Raw genomic sequence first — 18,016 nt, forward strand, 5'->3', positions numbered from 1 at the left:
AAATGAAACTTTATTCAAATTTAAAAAGTTTAAAAATGAATATAGAATTATATTTTCTAAGAGATTAAGGTTGATAGGAAGTATTTAAGCTCCAACAAGAATGGCGGTTCGGATCTAAAATTGGGAGGGAATCGGATCCAACAAACGGGTGTGGACTTAGCGGTTCGTTAACCTCAAAGCCTCTTAGATTTTCTCTCGCTGACCCGAACAACATTTGTCAAGCGATCGTGGAAGCCATAGCCGGGTTCGACTTGAAATCGCATCACAACTGATCTGCACAGGAAGGATTTTACAGGTAGGAACCAAAAACGGCGACAAGAATGATTTCCGACGGAGTTGAGGACGAGGAGAAGTGGCTTGCTGCTGGGATCGCCGGCCTCCAGCAGAATGCGTTCTACATGCACCGATCTTTGGTATTTCTATTCAATTCTTGCAACTTTAATTTCTTTTTTTTAAACGCCTACTGTATAGATCAGGGAGGAATTCATGGGAAAGCTTGGAATGGGTTGATTCAGAAATTGGGTTTTCAATTTGAACCCTAATTTCGGTTTGGTGTTGCCTCAGGACTCCAACAATCTCAAAGATGCTTTGAAGTATTCTGCGCAGATGCTTTCTGAGCTGCGGACTTCGAAGCTTTCCCCTCATAAATACTACGATTTATGTGAGCTGTTTCTCTCTGTCACTGGGTAACTCTGTTTTTGTCTTTAGAATGGACGAAAACAATAGAATCTATGAGTTGTTTCTTAAAATTTCATTTTTTTTTTGTTTTTACATTTTCAGACATGCGAGCGTTTGACGAGTTGAGGAAGCTGGAGATTTTCTTTATGGAGGAGACGAAGCGGGGTTGCTCAATAATCGACTTGTATGAACTTGTACAGCATGCTGGCAATATATTACCCAGACTGTGAGTAATTTTTGTCCTGAAATTTTATTTACTGTTACTTCAAGCTGGGCTTTGATATTTCTCCTTCTCTTTGTAAGGTGATGCGAGTTTCTTTAGAAACATGGATGCCATTAAATTTTCATTTTTTTTTCCTAAAACAATTTCAGTATCTTGGGTGAAACTTTGTGTTTGGTGTACTAAGTTATGGTATGAGGTATGGTGTTTCAATGCTTACACTGTTAAGCTCAATGGTCATTGACCCTTAACTTTGCTGTTGAATTAAGCATTGCTACTCCTACTAGTGTATATAATCTGTTCTATATGAACTTTTTCTTGGTTTGTGGAACTTTCCAGGTACCTTCTTTGTACTGTGGGATCAGTGTATATCAAATCCAAGGAGGCTCCTGCAAAAGATATTCTTAAAGATCTGGTCGAGATGTGCCGTGGTATTCAGCATCCCTTACGTGGGCTGTTTTTGAGGAGTTATCTTTCTCAAGTCAGTAGGGATAAGCTACCTGATATTGGCTCAGAGTATGAAGGGTAAGGAATTCAAACATTCATTGGCTTAAGATGATTAATAAGGCACGTGTTTGTTTTAAACACAATGAGTGCATGCTTAGCAATGAAATTTGAACAATAATGGTGAATGTGGTGGGCTGTGTGCTATTTTGTGAGGCCTATGAGGCGGGAAAACAATGAAATCTTTCATGGGGAGGGAGGACTTCTATGACGATGCTTGGTCTTTTGTTAGATTCTTTATTTCTTTCTTGACCCTGGTGTCTAGGCTTTTTTATAATTACTCGTTAGGTCTTATTTTGTTTGATTATGTCCCTTCTTCTAGTTGACTCATTGCTGGCTTTTTCTCTTTATTGTAAGCCTGTGCATTCTTTCATTTTTGCTTGATGATAGTTAGGCATTTCTTTAGGAAACAGGTATACACTATGTAATTGAATATTGGTGATTCCGGTGAGGGTTCTTCATCTGAACTAATGACCTTCAGACTTTTTGTGGCAAATATAAATTCTTCAGATTTAAGGGGGAAAGGTATTCCAAAAGAAGTAGTGAATAGAATAGAATATGCAGATACTTTAATTCTCAAGATATTGAAGTCTGAAGAGACTAGTTATCTATTTCTAATGATTTATTGTTGTGATCTTTATTGATATTCACAAAGCATGCAAGTCATCAATGCCTATGCATTTCATATTTTTCACTATTAAAATTTTGTTCTATATTTCTCGTTTTGTCCATCATGTTGTTTAAAAGTAAATATGTAAACAGGATTCCGGACACTTTAGTTGCAAGTGCCAAACAACTGCTTGGGATATGACATGTATTTATTATGCTTAGAAAGGGTTTAGTTGTGTCCAACAGGACAATGTTCAGCTAACCTTTGACATCTGTCTATCATGCTTTACAATTGATGGTATGCATCCAACAAGTATTGGAGTGTTTGATATGTTGAACATCATTTATCATCACCCAAGCTATTGTGGATGCGTACGCACACACGTAAATCATGGTCTTTGTGCTTCACAATATGCATCAATAGCATATAAACTCGTGTTTTTATTTTTGTCACAAAACTGTGATTTATTATAGATGGCCTTAATATGTGGATGTTTCCTTGGCTCCCACAGAGATGCAGACACTGTCATTGATGCAGTTGAATTTGTACTCCAAAATTTCACAGAAATGAACAAACTTTGGGTACGAATGCAGCATCAGGTGGGTTCAGTCATCAATATTGTCACCTACTCTCATGTTTGAACATGCATGGTACGAGGATGATTGCATGTCATGAGGGTACAAATAGTTCATGAATGCATGATTTATGGTCATGCAGGTTATAATGCTTGTGAATCATTCATACTCTTTGCTGACCCTGTGTTGAGGCTTGCTGTCGGGCTTTCTGGTCTGCAGGGGCCTGCCCGGGACAAGGAGAAACGGGAGAAGGAAAGGAGCGAGCTACGTGATCTTGTAACATCAGAATTCTGAGACTGGTTACTTTCAGTAAAATGGCATTGTGTACATTCTGCATGGACGCTCATACAAGTTTTGCCCTGCCTCTTCTTGTTATTAGGTTGGAAAGAATCTGCATATACTCAGTCAGGTGGAGGGTGTTGACCTTGATATGTACAAGGATATTGTACTTCCTAGAGTTCTGGAGCAGGTACGAAATGTTCAGTTTCCTTTTACTATTTTGCTGAGTTGCCTAACTTGTCACTTTCACTCAAATGGTCATACCTATGCTTTGCAGGTCGTTAATTGTAAGGATGAAATTGCTCAATTTTATTTGATGGAATGCATTATTCAAGTATTTCCTGATGAGTATCACTTACAAACCCTGGATGTTTTGTTGGGCGCCTGCCCCCAGCTTCAGGTGGGGAACAATACCATCACTTGCATTACTGTTTAAAAATCCATTTTCTTATTTGATACAAAGGATAAGGATATTAAATAAGTTTTTTCCAGTATTGAACGATGAGTTTCGTTTTCAAAACTTTTTATTGTGATGAAGTAGTTTGGTGGGCTATATTTAACGTGAGACTGGATGCCTTTTCTATTAGGTGCCAGGGAAGGTTGTTTTCATATTCATCTCCACAGTTGTTTTTTGTCTTGTTCCTCAACAACGTTGAAAATTTTACTCTTACTCTCATCGTTGAGATAAAGGCACTTTAAGTTGAAGTGATCTCTATACTGATTTATCTTAAACCTTCTGTGTTGGGTGTCAGTTGGGGCTATCCATCAATGTCGTATCATCATGAATGCTATATGCAAAAGGGGTTGGATATGTTTATAGGACATGCTTTTGATTCTTAGGTTCTCGTGAAACTTGTACCATCACACAATGATGGAGGAGGTGCTTGTGAGTTTCCCTTTCCGGGAGAAGAGAATTTTGTAGCATGCTAATTTCTTCTTTTTGTTTTTTTGAAAGTTTGGCTTGAGTTAAGCAATAGGGATTTTAGAGAGGTGGAGAGGTTGTGTGATGAGGTTTAGTGCCTCCTGTCGTCAGTCACCAGGCCTTTGTAATTACAATCTTTGTTTGATTTTCTGGATTGGAGTCCTTATTTTATCTTTTTTCAGGCCCCTTTTTGTTGGACTTGTTTTTCTGTTTGCCTTTATATATTCTTTCATTTTTTTTCCGTGTTGTTTTCTTACACAAAGAAAGAAAAAAAAATTGGTTTCTCTCTAATGCATGCATGGAGACTTTTCTGTGTGATGCATCTAATTTGTTGGATGTTTTGAGCCTCTTGGGAGGCATCACCGTCCATCAACCAGTAGGTAGTTGTGCTACTAATAGTACATTGAGCTTGTGTTTCTGCACTTATATAAGTAGGGGCCTACCACACATTTTTAAATATTGGTTAGAGCTAAGATTTTGATGGGCGTGTGCTTACTCAATTAGAGTGAAGAGAGCAACACAATCAGCATTTTGATTTTTCAAATTCTTGATATTATACTTATAATTAGAGATGAGCATGATAGACCGAAAAACCAATTTGACTGGGTGGTTGGTTGAAGAACGAGAGGGGTCAGTTTGGGAAAGTTCCAATTCAAGAATTCCCACAAAATTTCAAAGAGGCAAGTTGGCCGACCTATTGACCGACGTTTACTCAACGACGGTCGAGGTCGGTTTATTTACTAAAATGATTATAGTTGGTTTAGTGGCGGTTCGGTCGAAAAACTGACTTCGATTGACCGATGATCACCCCTACTTATATTATAAAATGTAGTTCATTTCACTTTACATTTTCATTTTTGTAAGTCATTTACATCCTTTTCACGATTGTATTTCTCAGCCATCTGTTGATATCAAGACGGTGTTGTCCCAATTAATGGAAAGGCTTTCAAACTATGCTGCTTCAAGTGCAGAAGTTTTACCAGAATTCTTGCAAGTAGAAGCTTTTTCGAAACTGAGCAAAGCCATTGGGAAGGTAAATTTTGTCTTTTAGCCTTAGAGATCCGTAGTTAAAAATTTAATTGATGAAATAAATAAATCCTTTAGTTGAGTATGAAACTAATATCTTTAGTTTGGTTCATGCTCATTAAAGAATTGTTGTTTTTTTCCCTCATAAGGATGTGATCCTTCCTTTTGGAGACCAAAGAAATCTATTTTTGAGGAATATGCATATCTTTTTCTTATATATAAAAAAAGATATTATACCATAACATTGACATCTTCCAGGTTGGCAATTTAGTTGAGAGTTACTATATTTGATTTCCTCATTTTCTTCTATTTCCCCTTTCAAATAAATTTTAGGGGCATTTGTAAAAATAACAAAAAAAATTATGATAATAGGGTTCATGTCACTACATTTTCTAAATTGCAAAAGTAGCAAATTTAAAAGCGGATAATCCTTTGATAGCCCTCTGATAACCGTCTGATAGCTGTATGATATCATTAATTACTTGTCATTTTGTCATATTCGCAATATGCAAAAAAGAGGTGCTATGGACTGTTTTTTCTAATTTTTTTTTGTCATCTGATGCAATTTCCCTAAATTTTAATTATCAACTTCACGATTTTGCTTAGAGATCTGTTTTTTGGTGGTTATAAACAGAATCTTAAGATTGTTTTTAAAAAAATAGTCTCTAGTTCCTATCTTGCTTAAGATCATTTCAATTAATTAATTTGATATATGTGCAAAATTCACTTTGCAGGTGATAGAAGCACAGGTCGATATGCCTACAGTGGGAGTTGTAACTTTATACTCTGCACTTCTTACATTTACACTTCATGTTCATCCAGATCGGCTTGATTATGCAGATCTTGTTTTGGTAATATTTGATTTTCAAGTGCATTGATGTAAAGGCGGCTAAAGTTCATATTTCCCATGTTTCACTTTACTACTTGCTGAACTACCACCCATAAAAGATTATCAAATTTGCTACCCACTTCAAACTTAAATGTCCAAATATTTTTTAATTGTTTAAACATAGTTAAGACGAGGGATTATAAAATATCCAAATAATTCTAGGTTAAGAAATTAGGGATCTGTTTAGAAGTTGTGGGTTGATATAATTGTTCGCTACAAGTTGCTTTCAAGTAATTTGTTAGAATTACAGACTTCTAAGTTTACAAATACACAGTTACCTCAGCCTCTATAAGCCATTTGATCACACCTTTCCAGAATGGTTGTTAGAATTAGAAACTGTGCTGTAAAGCAAACAATCAAACCTTGTATTTTCTGACAATCAAATTTCCTAGCTGGACTTACTCGCAGGATTGACTTTTATAAAAAGAAGTTGGTTATCATCTCTTTTTCAGGGAGCATGTGTGAAGAAACTCTCTGGTAGAGGGAAAATCGAAGACACAAGAGCAACAAAGCAGATTGTTGCCCTTCTGAGTGCTCCATTGGAAAAATATAATGACATTGTCACTACATTGAAATTGTCAAACTATTCTCATGTCATGGAGTATCTTGATGGTGAAACAATCAAAGTCATGGCAACAGTTATTGTACAAAGCATAACAAAGAATAAAACTCAAATATCTACCGCTGACAATGTAAGTGTTCCCTTTTGTTGTTTGGTCTTTATTATTAACTATGCTTTCTAATTATATGGAGTACTTTTATGTAGGTTGAGGCATTATTTGAATTGATAAGAGGGCTTATCAAGGATTTAGATGGGTCTCTTCCCGATGAGGTTCTCTCTCTTTCCTTTCATGGAAAACCTTGTTTCTCATAATGGTTTACTCCTTTATATTGATGATCTGTTAACTTTAATCCTTTTTACTGATTTAACTTATCATCATTTTTTTCCTTATATTTTAGCCAAAATTGGTACTTGCTTCTGTTACATGATGAGGTTGTTTTATCTTTCCTTTATCCTCCCCTCACTTCAATTCTTTAGGTTGATGAAGATGATTTCAAGGAGGAGCAAAGTTCTGTTGCTCGTCTTATTCAGATGTTGTATAATGACGACCCCGATGAAATGTTCAAGGTACTTGGGTGCTATAGATTATATATGCGTGTTTTATTTCTTGCATATGTGAATGCCTCTTCAATCTTTATTTCTGGAAGACATCAATAGAGCTGATAGAGCTTGACAAAATGCAATGAACAGCTTTTGTTGAATATGGGATCTAATTTTATTTTAATGATATATATTGTATACTTAATTGTTATTGTCAAATCATATGGGTAGCATATGCATGGAGCTTATATGGTACCTTGCTTCCTACAGAAAGATTTCCTTTATTCCACTAATCTCTTGGCAGTGTCAGCTATCCTAATCTTCATCAACTAATTGATGCAACTAATTAATTTATTTGTTTTGTGATCTTCTTACTAACATTTCAATTTTGGTAACCTTTTATTGACATTTTATTTATCTGTTTACGCTCTTTGTGGCTTTTCTTGTTGGGTTGTTATTATCTGTCCTGTTTACATTCTTTCATATTTCGTAATGAAAGGTAGTATGTCTAAAACCATAGACCTTAGATGAAGGATGTAGATAAACCTTTTGGTTTTTATTACACCAGCGGACCCTTGGGTACCATTTCTCTGGATCATAGTCACGTTTTCTTGTAGTGTAGATGGCAGATAGATGGGCAAGTTCATCTAGCCATTGTTGAGAGGCCCATGTTTTTTCTGATGACATGTACTCTAATGAATTGCAGATAATAAGCACCGTGAAGAAGCATATCCTGACAGGAGGAATAAAGCGTCTGCCATTTACTGTTCCTGCCCTTGTTTTTTCATCTCTCAAGGTTTGCCTCTCTTGGCTCAGCTCAGCTCTTTTGTGGATTCTGATTGTTATAACTTATAATCATAAGTTTTATTGTCGTTCTAACAATATGAGATCAGTTAATGTGAGTATAAAAGCTTTCATAGTAGTTAGTTGGTGTCATAAACTTGACCTTTTGAAGTGTTTTAGTATTTAAGATCTCATCCCTCACAATCACTGGTTGTGAAGGTCGAGAAGAAAATTGCTGAGTGAATCATAGAAGATTTATTTCTTTTCTATAGGTTTAGAAGGAATGGTTATGACAGTGAGGATTGCTATGATTTTGTTAGGGCCCAGGGCATCATGTTATGGAACTGTAGTAACTGTGAATTGCTGATTAATTGCAGTTGGTTAGGCAATTGCAAGGCCAAGAAGAAAATCCTTTTGGAGATGAGACACCAACTACCCCGAAGAAAATTTTTCAGCTATTAACTCAGGTACTCCCTAAGTGGAGCGGGGGATTTTCTTCCTTGTGTAAACTTGGTATCCACCTTTTAATATTGTTTTAACTGCATTGTATAATTGGTTGCATTTGCAACTATGGCTGGAATGTCAAATCGTGATTAACTTGGGGGGTTCTTTTCTCCAAATATGTTTGTTCCTCTAGCTTGCTTTTCTGTGGCCTTGCATGTTACTTTGATTATGCAGGTTTTCAAAGAACTTTTATAATCTTGTTCATATTGAATTGAATATTTGTAACGTTTCAATGTTTTATCTCAGACCATTGAGATCCTTTCCAGTGTTCCCGCCCCAGAATTGGCGTTTCGGCTGTACCTACAATGTGCTGAGGTTTGCCAAGAAATTTGGTTCATGATAGTTTGGAATATTACAATATATAGCTGTAATTTTAAATGTGCATTTGTTGTCTATCAGGCTGCCAATGATTGTGATTTAGAACCTGTTGCTTACGAATTTTTTACCCAAGCGTACATTCTTTATGAAGAAGAAATTTCAGTAAGTTAGATCCTTGTGCTCGCGTTAATTGTTTTTTATATCACAAGGCTCGTCTCTTTATTTCCTCCCATGCTTATGCTGTAACTTTGCTTTTACAGGATTCAAAAGCTCAAGTGACTGCATTACATTTAATAATAGGCACGCTTCAGAAGATGCACGTTTTTGGTGTTGAAAACAGGGATACTTTAACCCACAAGGCCACTGGGGTACTTTCTACAAAGTCCTGGCACTACGTTGTTTATATTTTGCATGTGCTTGAATGTTGAATATTACATCTAAATCTATTAGTACTTTTAACTTGTAGTTTGGCTAATCATATGCACTGAACATTTAACAATTTAAGGACACATCAGAGACTCAGATATTTGTCGGGATGCCAAGGTTTAGAGAAGTAAATGAAAAAGAAAAAAGAAAAGATAGGTCGGGGAAATGCTTTTTGTGCTTATGGTTGCAACCTCTTTAAGTCTCTACAACGCGAACCTTTCAAATGAAAACGCTCCAGATCTTTACATATACTCAATCTTAAACTTTTATTCTACGTTTTTTTTTCCATGTTAATGTTATTTCTGTATGGAAGATGGAATGTGAACCATTTCATATATATGAGTATTTTATGGCCAAGACCCTGACAAAGTTACCTTACAATGCAGTACTCTGCGAAGCTTTTAAAAAAACCTGATCAATGTCGAGCTGTTTATGCTTGCTCGCATCTCTTCTGGCTTGATGATCATGATAATATGAAGGATGGTGAGAGGTGGGTTACAAACTTTACAGTCAGGTTTTATGCATGTTTGTTGGATGTGATTTTTATAGCTGTAGGCAGTTCTTATATCTAAAATAGGTTGCACTTTATATCTTTCTAATCTTACACAGATGGTGGCTGTTACTGGAAGGTATAGACTTTATAAATACATTATGGATTTTCCAAGTGTAGACATGAAATATTTAGTTTCTCCTGATCATTTTCTTATAGTTTTGAATGCTTGAAATTTCTCTTCTATTTTCATGCTTGTTGGAATAAGTTACTGTAGCTTATGGAACGTCTGATGTTCTCTAAGCTGCCTGCTCCGTTTAAGCAGAAAAGGGAGAGTGTTTGTTAGTGAAATCTTGTCTTCCATTTAATCAATTTTTCCCTCGTTATGAACCAGGGTGATGCTTTGCCTAAAGCGTGCATTAAGAATAGCAAATGCTGCTCAGCAAATGTCAAATGCTACAAGGGGTAGCACTGGGCCAGTCTCTCTTTTCATTGAGATACTGAACAAGTAATTCTTATATTCTGTGATTGCCTTTTCTCATTTGAATATGGTTTCCTCCTGGTAGGTTCATCATTTTTTGTTTTGTTTTGTTTGCTTGTAGATACTTATATTTTTTCGAGAAGGGCAACCCGCAGATCACCGTAGCTACCATCCAGGGCCTAATTGAATTGATCACAACCGAAATGCAAAGCGATACCACTACTCCGGATTCATCGGCAGATGCTTTCTTTGCCAGCACACTCCGGTACATCGAGTTCCAAAAGCAGAAAGGTGGTGCAGTGGGTGAGAAATATGAGCCCATTAAAGTGTAGCTGAATTTGGATGCTTAGTTGATTATCGCCATGATTGACAATATTACGGCCAGTTTTTGTTGGCTCACCTTATAGGCTGAGGGTTGGTTAATCTAGTCTGGTTATATTTATCCAAACGAGTTGGTTTGCTGAATATGCCGCTCCTTTGGTTTCGGTTTCCAGTTAGCTTCTTGCTTCTTTGCTATACAAAATGTCCCAAGATTCTAATTTAAAGAGTTCAAGCTTCCTTCCCCTGTTCAGTAGAATGTGAGACAATAGTAGAGAAAAATGACTTTCATCACTTCTCTACTATGTAAAATCTGATTCTCTAGTTTAAGTCTTCATTGCTTTCCTTCAGAGACTGATACAAACTACTGGCCGTTTTTCGAGTTGTTCGGTTGGCATGCTCGTCTGACTTGTTGAGGCATTTGTGCATATTTTGGAACTAAGCTTCAGTATTGAATTCCAAACAAATATATTTATATATATACAATAAATTCCAGATTCTTGTGTCTTTGCATTTTGGAAATCTCATCTTACATTCAAGAGATTATGATGTCTTTTGTTTGAAACCATCTTGACTATTTATTGCTCTGGAGCTTTTTCATGTTGATAGTGGATTCATGTGCCTTTAACTACCATATTGCTCATTTTTTCAATCTCTTCTTATATTAATTATTGATAGAAAGAAATATCCCTAATCTTCAAGGTTATTCTTCCCGGTAATCTCAACCTTCAAAAGTAATTTAGAAAAAAAGAAGCATCACTTAAATCTCATTTTCGTCCTTAAACAGGTATACAAGTACTTGTTAAAAACATTTGACATTTTGTATGACGATCAGGGTTATCTTCTTCTTTCTTCACTTCCATGTGTGCTCGCACACATATATATCTATTTCTAAAATAGTAAAATAAACAAAAATATTTATGAAATATAGCAAAATACTAGACTATCTACGACAAATGATAGTTTGGAAATTTTGTTATGTTTGTACCGTAATTTTGCTATGTTTGTAAATATTTTCAAAAATTGTCATTCAAAACTGTATCTTTTATATATATATATATATGGACCAGAGAGATCATGCCCCCTATACAATTTTTAGATATAGTAATATGAAATATAGTTATATAACCATAAAATATATAGTTACTCCATATTTAGAACATTTTCTATAAAAGAGAATGTGTCGTATTTGTAAAATTGTATGAAGCACAGCTATTTGACCATTAAGATTGGCGAAGACAAATGGACAAATAACAATATTGAAACTATAGTCTTATCCGGTGCACTTGTATTTACCAAAGTAATATGGATTTTTCCATTTGACAATCTATAAGTTCGCCTTTACAAACATATCGATTTGGTTTCAAATTCAAATGTTAGTCCACTTAAGTTGCAAAAATAACAATATCAGAATATCGATTTATGACTTTAAGGAATGTTAAAAAAGTACACTACAACTATAAGAAGAAAAATAAACTTCTTAAAAAATAATTGACACGACAATGTTTTGAAAGAGTTGGTTTAATTTGTTTATTTTTTTTCGATCTTAAGGTTCCTTTACATTTATGGTATTTTGTTCATTTTTTTAAAGTTTGAAGTTCATGACAAGAAGTTTATCGCAGTAGGAGTTTGCCATTTGTTGCAACATTAGATTGAGTTTAAGAGTGAACACAAAGTAATCACCTGTCATATTCGAAACCACTTACAAATATAGTTTAAATTATTCTTTCTTTTTATGATATGAAAATTGCATGTAAAAGTGTACTAACTAAATATCAAATTAATTTTAGTGATTCTCTCGTGTTTATTTTGAATAAGACAATGATTTAACAATTTTAAAATCATTTTCAAACATGAAAAAAAAAAAAAAATTCCATTCGTTTTTTTTTCCGTTTAAATCAAGTGTTATATAACCACTTTAAAAAAGGAAAAACAAATTAACCATCTGAACAAAACAAGTGATCCACAAAAACCAACTTAAAAAAAGAAAATCACAAAACTTGAGAAGCAGTTGGCAAAATGTACTTTTAATAAATGAGAACTATTGTTGAAGCATCTATGAGATTCTAAAGGAGGGAAGTAAAACAAAGTAAATCACATAGAACTTAAAAACTCAAGCTAACTCAAGCTTGGGAGCTTCATTTGAAGTAGAAATAACTCCAAAGAACTATTTATGGCTCTATACTACAAAACAAAACCACTAAGTGTCAAAGTCAGAATGCAAATTTATAAATAAAAGAATCCACCAATGTTTCTCTTTGAAGCACACACTTGCATTACAAATCCCCTTCCCCTTCTTCCCTCCATACATACACTTTTCAAGCACATCATACAAACTCCAACTGCCCTTTTCCAAACACATTGCCTTCTTCCTAACTGTTGTCGCATTCCCGTATCCAAATCTCTATTAGTACATAATTAAAACCAAAGGCTAATAAAGGTCAGGAACATCTTGTCTTTTAATTCGATACCACGTCGTTTCCAGGAAAGCAGTAACAAACTACCCGTTGATGCTTCACAGAGATTGCGAGTATTGCGGGACAGAAAAATAAATCAGACTTTTAGGCTACTACAGAATCAAAAGGAAAGATAGAAAAAGAAAAAAAAGAAGAGAAAAGAAAAGATGAGAGAATACAGGCAGACAAAGGATGGTGTCATGTTTTCACAACTAGAATTTCGCTCATAATATCGAGCATGCTTTCTGAGCTTTGCTCTTCTTTTTCTTCTGCTTTGGAGGTTGAAGTACAACCCTAATTGCTGCATCAAAAACTCCCTTCACATTCTGTGGTTACATCATGTTCAAAATCAAATTAATAATCCATAAACTACAATTCCAAGTCACTCACAAACAAATACGAATACCTGCTGAGTTTTTGAGCTGCACTCGATGTATGCTGGAGCTCCAATCAGCTTTCTAAGCTCCTCTCCCTTGACATTGACATCAAAAACCAAATTATATACACACGGGAAGAATAGCTTGAAAATAAAAGACCAATTAAGACGATCATTTACCTGAGCTGTTGAAATAGGAACTGCGCCAGGATGATCAATAAAGAACTGCTTATCATCTCGAAGATCTAGCTCATGAAAAATCAACATCAGTGATAAGTAATCCAGGGAAGTCATTGATGGCAATATTAGCACATTAAATACAAATATGAAGACCACATAAATGCATCCCATCACAGAATTGGAGAACCAAAATCAATACCATTAATTAGTATAAATTTATCTTAATCAGCTGTATTATGTTAACTCAACTCTGAAGTAGGATATCACAATTTAATTAAGCATGAAACACAATTCCATCACCAATATCAATTGCATTTCACCTTCTAGCATACATGTTTTAATGAAACTCGTTCTCTCTTCTCTAATCCGATAAATGAAATCTAGTAACCACATGACAGTTTAGCTTCAACCATGCAACATGATGATAATGGCAGAGGATAAGTCCTAATATGATTTGGATTCCAAACATTTTGCATTCTTGACAACATACTACTCCAGGACTAGCATCTAGACAGCAAAGCAACATTCTCATTTATAATACAACTTACATACTTGTTTTTTTAAAATATCATTGAATGTCCAACCTAGTTTGTTCAGGCCACAACATTTTAAAATTTTAGAAAAGGGTGCTTTTAAGTCTTAATAATATGATGTATCCTTTCTAGGGTTTTAATTTTTTAAAAATATAATTATTCTACTTCAGACTTTCACTGCTCTGGCTAATCAGAAGAGTCCTCTTCCTCCCAATTTGTACTCTCCTTTTAAATATGAACAACAATACTACTTCCTTCAGGAAAGCAATAATAGTCATAAAAAAAGGTTTAAAATACACCAACCTTGTAACTTGACACTAGAAATTACGAAGAGAGTATCTTCCACCCCATTTGTACTCTCCCTTTAGTGTGAACAACAATACTATCCCTCGGGAAACAAATATAAAAAAGATTCAAAATTACACTATCCTTGTAACTTGACACTAAAAATTACGAAGAGAAGAGAGGTTGAAGGATCCTAACTATGTCTCAACAGAGAAAGTATACCAACAAACTGTTCTACAAGCCTTGAAAGCTTGCTCAAAATACACATGAAGATACCAGATGACCAACACCAACACAAATAAATTAAAAGCCCAAGAGAGGTTCAGACTCTCTAAATGTGCAATAAATAATAACGATGAGGAAAAAGAAAAAAAATACTGGGTAGCCATCCCAAAGAAAATGAACAAACGCACATGAACCCTAGATTCTTAAAATGAACAAACGCTCCCACCACAGATAAACTAAGAAGGCCCCAAGGACATGGATTATACTATATTTCGTTTTGCAGCTTTGCAGAGTACTTGGTGCAGATTGCTCCACACGATCTTTACAGCCAACTGCCAGAGGATTGAGGATTTCAAAGGCATTGGTGCAGCTCGTTCTTTGTCGTTGAAGGAGGACTTTAAGCGCAATTGAACTCTTGATCACACTACAGTTTGTTGGAGAGTAACAAAGATATTTTGGGATATGGTGGTGGATGGGTCTGAGGTTTAAAGTCATACACACTTGAATTATTCATTCTAGAGCCTATATTACTGAAACTTTTAAACACCTTTTCCTTTCATTGCCAAATTTTTCGAGTGTTGACTAGTAGCCACAGTTCTTGCATGCAGGCCTTTCATCTTTGGGGGTGGGTTTGTTTTTGGAGTTTCAGCTCTTCTAACTGCTCAATTCAGAAGAACTTAGTTTACACTTGCACTTGCCTATAATTTTCCAACTCCCACGAAATGCATTTATTTGTAATAGTAATCCAAGATGGGCAATCAAAAGCGACAACACACATTACTTATCAAGTTATCAGCCCAGGCATTCAATAGTCAGATGATACTTAACAGATTTAGAATGAAAGCATATTTCTTCAAACGAGACATGTTATTCTCTTTATAAGATATCAAACTGAGAAATGATGCCACGGCTTAGACATTATCTAGAAACTACATTGACAAATAACAAGCCAAAGCCTAAGAAGAAGCAAATAACGAAAAGATTAAAAAAACATAAGGAAGAAAAAACTTTACCAAGCTTAGTTCCAACCAGAACAATAGGCACTCCAGGAGCATAATGCTTCAACTCTGGAATCCACTGGAAATTATGCCAAAAAGATTGAAATAAAGCATCACTAACTATATATTGGGAACTAAAAAAAGCATTCTGTCATAAGGAAACGTATTACCATCTGATATTTTACCTTTTTAGAAACATTTTCATAGCTGGCCTTGCTAATGAGAGAGAATGCCAATATAAAAACATCTGCCCCACGATAACTCAAAGGCCTTAGCCGGTTATAATCCTCCTGTCCTGTTACGTACAATAACAAATTCAACCCAAGAAAGAAAGTAGTAACACAACACTAGAAAAACAAAAAGCGAATAGATTAGAAAAATACCGGCTGTATCCCACAACCCTAGGTTAACAGTGCTCCCATTCACAACTACATTTGCACTGAAATTGTCAAAAACAGTAGGCACATAATCCTACATCCCACCACATTTCAGAAGGAAACAACAAAATGTAAGTTTCTTACAATTACAACAAGAAATATCTAAGAAAACATTGTTTAAAAAGGAAAGATTCTAAAGGAAAGTAAATAAACAAAAGGCAACATGCAAAAGAAGATCATATCAAAATTTTCATATTTAATAAAGAGAACATGTAAATATTAAAATATTAAATTATCCATCCATCCGCTCATTCAATTTCTGCAACACAATCATAAACCACGATTCAAAAATCAACTCTTTGCATAAAAAAGAAAAAAGACAAGAAATTGATGCCAAATGTCAGAACGGAAGTAAAAATAAAAAAATCCCAGATCCCATATGCAAAATCCATTGGATAAACGAAACCCAATTGTTTTAAGAAGGAAACATATAAGTGAATCCTATCATATCAATGAAAAAAAAGGGGGCAAAATGGGTAATAATGAGAAACAAAAAGAAAGACACTGACAGTGGGGAAGGTGTTGCTGGTATAGGAGATAAGGAGACAAGTTTTGCCAACAGCTCCATCTCCAACGGTGACGCACTTGATGAACCTTGAAGCGCTCATTGTGAGAAAGGGGCGGGGTGGGGGTGGAGGTGGGGGGGCCTCAGATCGTGAACCTGAGGACAAAAAGAAAGAAACCCAGTAACTTAGACGCCGTGATGAATGTGGAGGAGGTTCGGAGCTCCGGCAAGTGGTGGAAAAAACAGAAGAGAGAAAAAGGGGGGAGGAGGGGAAATGAAGAAAACCCTAAAAAGGGAGAGAAAAAAAGAAAACGAAATGAAGGATTTGGAGAAAGAAAGAAAGAAGGGGAAAGAGAGAAAGAAAGGAAGAATTGAGAAAGCAATCAATGGAGGTTGAAGAGAGAGAAAGAGAAGAGAGAGAAACCTTTGAAGCCGGGAAATAATGCCGATGAAGCGTTCGTTGAGCAAACCAATCTGCGCCAACAAACCTTCGTTGGTTCAGTTCTTTTTCCCTTACTTTATTTTCTTTTTTTTCTTCATTACAAATACAAACAATAAATTATATATTATTTATTTTTATTGGGTTGGTTTTTTATTTTTATTTTTCAAAAAAAAAAAAAAAAAAAGATTGAATTTGAACTTTCACAAATGTACTTTAGGCTTAGTTTCATGCAACTTTGAAACACTCATACTTAATCCTAAAATAAATTCAAGACCGATGAGGAGTAGGTCTAGTAGAGTTTCCAAAAAACGAGAGAAAAGGTAATTGGGACACCATCTATTTTACTCATTAGACTAGTTGAGTTTGTGACCAATTGGGCCATCGCGACCATTTGACTCACCTTGGCCTCGAAGGTCGAGGGCGAGGTTAATTGGGATGGCCATTTGGTGTACCTTTACTCTAGGAGTAGAGGCCGAGACCAATAATTCATCACGAGTGGCTAATTCAAATCTCCCTCTATTTTGAGACATCCTTGACAACCCAAGTTTAGCGAAAAGAAGTAGATTCCAAATTCTAAATGGAAAAGAAAGACTCTTAAACTCTAATATAAATTAGAGCATGATATCCTAAGCTTTAACTTCTCCCTAAAAATTACTAGCCCTGACCTTTGTGAAAAATACTACGTGAAATTTGGGTGAGTTCGCTTGGCCGAACTTTACCATCAACAATGTTTAGTAGGGATGTATTTTACGACATATCAAATAAGTCAAGGACTTGTTAGATATCAAAAGATATTGACATAATCTCGAAGAGATGCAAGATTCCCGATTGTTATAGCCTAAAAAATAAAATAATGTAAAATTGAATTACATCTAATGTGTCTAAACTTTATATTATATAACTTTGTTGCATACTAAATGATATAGAAGTGTTTGTTTAGGCCGTAGTTATCAAATTGAAATTAAAATTAACTATAAAAAACATGGAAACTAAAACTTAATTAGTATATACCTTTTATGAAGTGGATATTGGAGAATGGATTTTGTAGCATTTGTGTTTGCTGTCCTGCTAGGTTGTGAAGCCTAATGTTATCATTGTTCTTTTAAAAAATTTGAAAGACAGCTAAATGAATAATTAACTAAGAAAATTTGATTTTCTTTCCTTTTAAAACAAGATATTTGTATTTATATTAATCCTTTTTTAAAAAATAAATAATACAAACTGTATTTCTTACCCCTTTTTCTATAATCAGTATAACTTATAATGATTTGAACATGTTGCATATTTAATTGAAAAAAGAAAACCCAACAGTTTGGAGTATATGGTTTTGTTTTTATTGAACATATTCATCCCTATGTAATGTTTGATTTATAAACTTTACTCTGCAACAATTTATTCATTACTTTTTTTAACTATTATATTTTAGTTATCGAACTTTGGCAAAATCTGGCTGA

The 18,016-nt window shown here is 35.0% G+C and overlaps 2 protein-coding genes across 4 annotated transcripts; one reads left to right on the forward strand and one right to left on the reverse strand.

The window, feature by feature from the left end:
* The first annotated feature begins 150 nt into the window (after positions 1 to 150).
* LOC103490678 (vacuolar protein sorting-associated protein 35A-like) lies at positions 151 to 10,638 on the forward strand. 2 transcript variants are annotated; one of them, XM_008450304.3, is made up of 21 exons: positions 151 to 413; positions 565 to 661; positions 781 to 904; positions 1,238 to 1,423; positions 2,524 to 2,611; positions 2,807 to 2,863; positions 2,967 to 3,056; positions 3,144 to 3,266; positions 4,687 to 4,821; positions 5,549 to 5,665; positions 6,156 to 6,395; positions 6,470 to 6,535; positions 6,743 to 6,832; positions 7,512 to 7,601; positions 7,966 to 8,055; positions 8,339 to 8,407; positions 8,492 to 8,572; positions 8,671 to 8,778; positions 9,223 to 9,326; positions 9,721 to 9,834; positions 9,929 to 10,638. In XM_008450304.3, exons 1-21 carry the CDS (start codon positions 321 to 323, stop codon positions 10,137 to 10,139), a joined length of 2,373 nt encoding a protein of 790 aa, XP_008448526.1. In that variant the 5' UTR covers positions 151 to 320; the 3' UTR covers positions 10,140 to 10,638. The 2 variants fall into 2 exon arrangements, with proteins under 2 accessions (XP_008448526.1, XP_050942334.1); XM_051086377.1 differs by lacking the exon at positions 151 to 413 and having other exon boundaries at positions 579 to 686.
* A 1,692-nt stretch (positions 10,639 to 12,330) lies between these two features.
* Positions 12,331 to 16,695, reverse strand: LOC103490679 (rac-like GTP-binding protein ARAC1). 2 transcript variants are annotated; one of them, XM_008450308.3, is made up of 9 exons: positions 16,545 to 16,695; positions 16,125 to 16,276; positions 15,562 to 15,649; positions 15,364 to 15,473; positions 15,194 to 15,257; positions 13,138 to 13,202; positions 12,988 to 13,053; positions 12,761 to 12,907; positions 12,331 to 12,638 (listed from the first exon to the last, which is right to left on the reverse strand). In XM_008450308.3, exons 2-8 carry the CDS (start codon positions 16,221 to 16,223, stop codon positions 12,806 to 12,808), a joined length of 594 nt encoding a protein of 197 aa, XP_008448530.1. In that variant the 5' UTR covers positions 16,224 to 16,276; positions 16,545 to 16,695; the 3' UTR covers positions 12,331 to 12,638; positions 12,761 to 12,805. The 2 variants fall into 2 exon arrangements, with proteins under 2 accessions (XP_008448530.1, XP_008448529.1); XM_008450307.3 differs by having other exon boundaries at positions 12,331 to 12,907.
* Positions 16,696 to 18,016: the final 1,321 nt, after the last annotated feature.

Source organism: Cucumis melo, chromosome 6 (assembly GCF_025177605.1).
Source record: "Cucumis melo cultivar AY chromosome 6, USDA_Cmelo_AY_1.0, whole genome shotgun sequence".
In the NCBI taxonomy this organism is placed as follows: Eukaryota; Viridiplantae; Streptophyta; class Magnoliopsida; order Cucurbitales; family Cucurbitaceae; genus Cucumis; species Cucumis melo.